Below are 7,050 nucleotides of genomic sequence, written 5' to 3' on the forward strand. Positions count from 1 at the left end.
ATGCTTATATAACTAATTTTCGTTTTTTAATTTCCTTTTTTTGGCGACCCTTAAAATTTTTAAACGAGCAAAGATGGAGACAAAGCTATTCGTCTGTGATTTTTTTTTTAATAGTAAAACAATTTAATGCAGCTTAAGATACCTTAGATATAGTATAATAAATTCCTTCTACCGGATGGTAGCTGTATATTAAAGATAGTATCCTAATCATCTCCTTGAAATTGGTGAAAGATTGTTAACAAAAAGTTCAGCTGTTTGTGTCACTAATTTATATAAGAACAAAAGCACTACCGCGTTTATTGAAAGTACTATCACCAACGCAAATAGCAGATCATATCTAGTTGGTTAATAAAAATGTCTATAAATGGGCGCTGCTTATTACTTTATAAAAATAACAAAATTAATTGATATCTGTAATAATCTGCTAAACACTTTGTTTATCCGATTTTAAGGTTTGTTTACAAATATTAATAAATTAAACTATTAATTTTTTAAAAACAAAGAAAGGGGCTAAAATATTGTATTATAAAATACAATATATTTACTAGGGTTTAGTGTCGAACTTTTCTCAAAACAGTTTTACAAAATCATTTATAAAAATTAAGTTATAATTTATCATTTACCCTTTACAAGCTATCTTAAGAGAGCAAATTAAAGTTTACGATATCATTTTTTTAACTTTTTACATTGTAGTGACCATTTAATTTTGAGGAATGACTTTCCTCCTTATGTCCGAGGATAAAGGGTCGCCCTTTGTGTAGTTAGTAAGTGCATAGAACTTAGTGAGGACTAAGTTGTAAAATTATGTATAAACTAGCTTGTGGCGCGGCTCGAGAGATCTTTTTTCTCTCTCAGAATTTTTGTTTCTAGGTAAGTTGTACACGCAGCCACCGAACCAGAAAGATGTGATTTGGCACCGCCGGGGATGGAGACCTTTAGATTGCGCGACAATGCACTGAGCTACGGTGACGACTCACACCTCCGGTCGATAAATTACGTATACAACTATCTTCTATCGCGAGGTTGCGGAGGGTGGCTTGCTTCTTGCGTTGAGTAGGTTCGCTGAGTTAGTGAGATTAATATACTATAATATATAGTTTTTGAACTGAATAACTATTATACTTCGGTCACTAGAGTAAGTGTCAGTGCCCTAAATCAAAAATTTGTGGCATGTTGGATTTTAGAAAAGCATCTGCTTATTTCCAAAAAAAATACGATACAATAAAAACGCATTTAACAGAAGTTTATGTACTAAAGAAATACCTAAAACTATAATTTGGCTTATGTGCAGGCCAATTAAAATGAATATACAGCTAAGCGTTTCGAAATTGCGTTTAAGATGTGAGAGTATGTTAAAAAAAGTCAACTATGGGAGTTAAAACAAAAAAGTAAGATGCATTTAATTTTTGTGAGATTTGTAATGATATATAAGCGTTTGTAAATGTGAGTCCCTAATAAAGTACTGTGTTTTGGGTGTGCGCGCGGTGGAGGTTTGGTCAGCCTGTTTTGGTGCCTTTTCTCTACCGCATTTTGGCTTGCGCCTTACAGCTTATCTAACTCCATGAACAAGGAAGCAATACAGTAAAATTTGGAGACTTTCAATGTACATAAAAAGTAAAATAGCAACTGCAGAAGCTAGAAATACCGCCTGTAACAAAGCATCTTTTGCTTTAAACACCTTAATAAAATGAACATAATAGTATAGCAAGCCTCTTTTTAAATGCTGCATAGTAAATAGAGGTAAATATAGTTTTAGCTGAAGGTTAGTCTTACAAGCTGATAAGGTTGTGTGTGTGTAGGGCATCAAAGATTTTAAAAAGTAATGTAGCTCCATTTAAAATAAAAATGGATATCTATTATTAAGAAGAGGGATTGAGAAAGACAATAAAATAAAACAAGCCCCGAAAAATTGTCCTGGCTTTCGTCATTATAATGACTAAAGTCTTTTTGTATTGCTTTTCTAAGGGGGTTTTCGCTATTTTTTCCTTCTAATCTCCTAACAAAAGTCGATAAAACGCGAAATAAAAAAAGTGAAATACTCGTGTACAGAAAGCAGGCCCCTAAACTCTGTGAATTACTTGGCTCCATTTAGCTTTTTACTATGCTTTTTTGTTAAGTTAACTTTGTTGATCTCCTTTCCTTCATTGATATAAAAAATGTACTATTGGATCTCTATTTTCATTATCAAAGAATTTAAAAGTTTGAAGTTTTTTTGTGTTACTATCTTTATAAGCTTGGATTGAGTCAGTTCACTACGTCCGTTGAAAGAGTAGACTTTCATCCGTTTATGTCAAGCCTTTTGGCTTAAAAAAGCGACACTAATAATGATTCATATTTATATCGTTACTCAGCTCGCATATAATTTTTACGAAGTAGAAAATGAGCTTTAAAGTAAAAATTTCATTTTAATTTGATTTCTTAATATCCGTAAATTTAGTACAGCCTTTATATGCCTTAACACTTATATGTACTGAATTTTGCTAGAAACCAATAACAAAATTTTACTAGCACAAATTCTTTTCCAAGAAGCCCTTGCACTGACAATTAGTAAGGATATCAAACGCGAATAACACACCGTTACGTGCATTCTTAGTCGATACTTCTTAGTAGAAGTGATACCTCTTTTCTTGAATGTCTGCTCACAAACTTGTATAAATAATAAAAAAAATGGCTTCAAACAGTGGTGAAAAACTTTTTAGTTCTAACGACAGAAGTAATCAGGGCAGATACATCGATCTAAAGAACAAAGTAATTCATAATCGCAGAAGTGATGCTTTCATTGTAACGTAAAAGCGTACTGTTATCGATTCTCTTTGATTTTTAAGGTCCGCAAGAATCCATATGATTATTCTAATCATCTCGAGTATATTCAATATTTACAAAAGTATGGCAATTATGAAGAACTTAGACATGCCAGGGAGCAAATGTCTAAGATATTTCCGCTATCGCCTGGTCAATAACTATTTCCTATGTAATTTTTAAGTGTTTACTTTTGTTTAAAGATCATTGGCTTCAATGGATTGAAGACGAAATAAAAAATAACACGGAAACTAATAAAATTTATGCATATTATGAAAGAGCCCTTGAAGACTATTATTCAGTTGACGTCTGGGAACAATATATACTTTTTGCTTTAGAAAAACTTTCAGGTATCCAAAAAATTCATTATTATACTTAATTTATTAATTCATCAAAAAGTTATGTTAGTGTTCTTAAATAGTTTTAAATTTATTATTAACAAATAGATAAAGAGCTCATCCGCTCTTTACTTGAGAGATCGATTAGTGAAGTTGGCCTGGATTTTTACGAAGGAAAAAGAATTTGGGAACGTTATTGCGAATTTGAGTTGAAGATGTTTCAGGCGCTTTCCAAAGTATGTTTAATTTTTTGTGCTGCAATTTTTAATAATAATATTAACTAATTATTTATTTCACGAATTTTATAAAAGTTTTTACGCAGTGATACCTTTAGTATACCTCATGTATTTTTTTCGAAATCCTTAAAAATTTTGCTCATCTTTTCTCTTTTTTTATGTAAAACTAACCGTGGATAGTTTTTCTATGGAATGTTCTAATTGTATTTTTTTACTTATAGTCGGAGGAGAAGAACAATTTGTGAGCTCTTCGTTTACTCTTTAGGAAAACTTTTGTAGAGGATGATATTTTTATGTTATTATTAGAAAAAGTCAGGCTGACTTGCTTCTGTCTTTATGGAGGAGACGCTTTTCAATTCCCTTAAGCCGTAATTTTTAATTATAAGTTGTCTAGCTCTGACTTTCATATTTTTTCTAACAGGCAGCGAAGATGATTTTAAAGATTTCATAAAAATTTTAGAAAAAAATTTAATCGGTTTTATATAAATTATAGGTTTAAAACAATTATAAATTCTAAAATATATACATACAGACTGCCCGGATAAGGATTCTTATGAAAAACTTTGGCATAAATGCTTGGTGGCCGGCGAACTGTTAGCAGCACGCGAGGACAATCTTGTATTATACCTCCTATCACGCCAGTCATGAATGAAACATTTGCTTCACATTAGAAATCTCCTACAGATTATATAAATTATATTTCGGAGGAACTAAAGAAGGGCGATCCCTCTCGCGTGATTAATTTATACAAGCGCGGGATTGCTGCTTTTCCTCTGGAGCACATATTGTGGCTTTCCTATGCTGATTACATGGTCCGAGCACACTTGACCATCCCTCCATATAGCCCACACGTTACTCACTGTTTCTATAGATCTTTGAGGTCAAAGATCTGCAAGGAGCCTTAAAAGTTTTGACTTCCGCCGTACGAAATTGCACTTGGATTAGTTCTCTTTGGATCAAATATCTTCTTGTTTTAGTCCGTTTTCCTCCTTTTATCACGTGACTGTGCTACGTTTTAAATTATTCTCTTAAAGGAACTTCTCGGCCGACCGCAGCACGAGATTGACGGTAAACTTTTCCCCTTCGAACCTTTGCAAAGCACCTTCCGATTGGCTCAGCCGCTACTAGAGGTTTTCTTGAAAGGACTTTCTGCCGGCCTGGCCACTGCGGCAGACTATGCGGATTGGTGGCTTTTCCGTCTCGACCAGTTGCGTCGTAGCGTTGATTGGTCTCTGGAAAAAGACGATCTTCTAGTGGACCAACAGGCTCTCGCTCTACGCAGAGAGATGGCCAATGCCTCGTCCTACATGGACGCTTGTTCGTTTACTACTTTCTATATAATTTTATTTTTTACCTTAAATTCAAGACTTTGCCGGTTCGGAACACGGAAACTCCATCAACGTATATTGCGCTAATATTGAAGTCTCTTATTTCTCTTCTTCTAAAAAAGAATGGAGACTAAACTATACAACTTTTATTCGCAGTCACTATTTTTTAAGGAACCTGAAGCCTCTCGACTCTATTGGGAGAAAGTTGTGCGGAATTCCTCGTGTACAGTGCATCTTTGGCTGCGCTACATCGACATGGAAAAGTGTGTGGCTTTGCGTTTTTTACAACAGTAATCGTTATTACTCTGCTGCTAGATACTGCGGAAATAGCGCGGAGAAAATACGAAATCTGTTTCGCAGAATGGCCAGGAAATACGGCGAGGCGGCCTACGCACATTGGGCCCAGTGGGAGCGTGAAAACTCTTCTTTAGATGGCTACTTGCACGTGTATAAGCTGTCCGCCCTTAAGCAGATTCACGTGGTAACTCCGAAATCTTGACAGCTGCGTATTAAATTAATTAATGAATGATCCTTATGTCAGCCGTCCATGGAGGAGCCTATTTCCAGCGCAACCAATCTTGTTTGCCTTAAAAAAAAGTTACATATAAAAATTGTTATTAGTTTTTAGAAGCGGCAAGCGGAGCACGTTTCTGTCGAAGAGGACTTGTCGGGATTGAAAAGGGAAAGGCAGGCGGCTGAGGATCCTCTCAAGAGCGATAAGCTCAATGAGCACGTGTATAATTCTTTTTTTAAAAATTATATTAATCATGAGCTTTAAGGAATTATAATGATACTTAGTAACAATTACTACCGGTCTGTTTTTGTGAGCAATTTACAGTACAACACGAACGAGGAGCAACTAAAAGATTTGTTTGAGAAAGTTTCGGACTTGTTAGTAAGCAGATTTGTAGGACGATTAATATTTGTTATTGAAAACCAGTGCGGCGCTGTCATGGAAGTCCGCTTGGTGAAAGTTAACGGAAAGTTAAAGGGTTACGGTTACATCCAATTTTTGAATGAGGCAAATTTTTTATCTGGATTTTTTATAATGCTGTTTTTATTATATTTATAATTTTAGTCTTCAGTAAAAAAAGCGTTAGAGCTCGATCGCACTCTTGTTAATCGGCGGCCCATCTTCGTGTCGAAGTGCGTGGAGAAAGAAAAAAGGGTTGTAATATTAATCAAAGACGAGTGAATTTCTTTTTGGGTTGTAATAAAATCCATTACACAACAGCAGCAAAGCCGCCCAAAGTTTACAAATGAAGTAAACAAAAGAGTTATATTTGTGAAGGTCATATAATTTTTTCAATATATAATATAAAATTAAAGATCTGCTTTGTTTTTTAGAATCTTCCTACTTCTCTAACCGAAGAATGCATCCGAAAACTTTTTAGCAAAGTATTAATATCTAATATCTATTATTTACATACTTCCTTTAGTAATGTTTATGATTTATTAGTAAAACTTTTACTTTATTGAATTTTATATTTTTATATAAGTGTGGGGCAATTCGCGAAGTTAGAATGGTTAAGCATAAGTCCGGCGAATTCAAAGGATATTTGTATCTCGAGTTTGAAAGAGAAGTAACTATATGCAATAGTATTATTATTATTATTATTATTATTATATAAATATGGTTAATTCTTAGGAAGATGCCATAAAGAGTCTTCTGCTTAACCAAACGGAGGTGGAAGGCCAAACAATACAAGTCGCCGTCTCAGATCCTAAGCACTCGTACTTTAAATTTCGGTCCTTTTTTAACCAAACCGTTACGAGTCATATTTATTTTGTCTTTAGAATACCGCTTAGTTCCAGCGCGCTCGTTCCGAGAACTGTTGGACGGAGCAGAGTTCATCTTGATTCCCACTCAACTGTCCCTAAAGATATTAATAAAAGAGAAGCGGAAGTTAATGTAAATAAAGAAGGCGAGCGCCTCTCTAATTCAGATTTCAGGAAATTTTTAAAATAATAAATTGGAAAGATATATGTTTCTAATCCTATTCACGTACTGTTACTCTCTACAATGCTTTCTTTTTTCCTTCCCTTTTGTCCCAAGAGGGATAAGAACCACTTTTAAGTAATCTGACACGTTTAGAAAAAAATTTTAGTTAGAATTCTGATGGTCACCATTTATAAGGGTTTTGTTTTTAGTTGAGTACGCACGTTGTTGAATTCCAAGCTCGACATAATTATTATTTATTACAGAGCAGAAACATGCAAAATAAGGCGCCGATAAAAAATAGATATCAACACAAGCCAAGCTTAAAAATATTCAACTTTTTACCCTCGAAAATAAATTGACAAAACCGCTCTGCTACTTACGTAATATAAAAACTCTTAGTTTAATAT

The 7,050-nt window shown here is 34.1% G+C and overlaps 1 protein-coding gene across 1 annotated transcript; it reads left to right on the plus strand.

Moving 5' to 3' along the window:
* The first annotated feature begins 2,626 nt into the window (after nt 1-2,626).
* LOC135120936 (squamous cell carcinoma antigen recognized by T-cells 3-like) lies at nt 2,627-6,670 on the plus strand. The gene is made up of 24 exons (XM_064045262.1): nt 2,627-2,767; nt 2,826-2,952; nt 3,003-3,149; nt 3,246-3,373; nt 3,595-3,614; nt 3,680-3,741; nt 3,795-3,848; nt 3,906-3,991; nt 4,045-4,185; nt 4,245-4,349; nt 4,408-4,441; nt 4,502-4,690; nt 4,740-4,795; nt 4,858-4,964; nt 5,017-5,182; nt 5,243-5,281; nt 5,330-5,436; nt 5,500-5,722; nt 5,780-5,869; nt 5,936-5,992; nt 6,049-6,099; nt 6,201-6,284; nt 6,350-6,435; nt 6,499-6,670. Exons 2-24 carry the CDS (start codon nt 2,925-2,927, stop codon nt 6,668-6,670), a joined length of 2,232 nt encoding a protein of 743 aa, XP_063901332.1. The 5' UTR covers nt 2,627-2,767; nt 2,826-2,924.
* Nucleotides 6,671-7,050: the final 380 nt, after the last annotated feature.

Source organism: Zophobas morio, unplaced genomic scaffold, assembly GCF_036711695.1.
Source record: "Zophobas morio isolate AGI-343-1 ecotype UQ-CSIRO unplaced genomic scaffold, CSIRO_AGI_Zmor_V1 ptg000451l, whole genome shotgun sequence".
NCBI lineage: Eukaryota > Metazoa > Arthropoda > Insecta > Coleoptera > Tenebrionidae > Zophobas > Zophobas morio.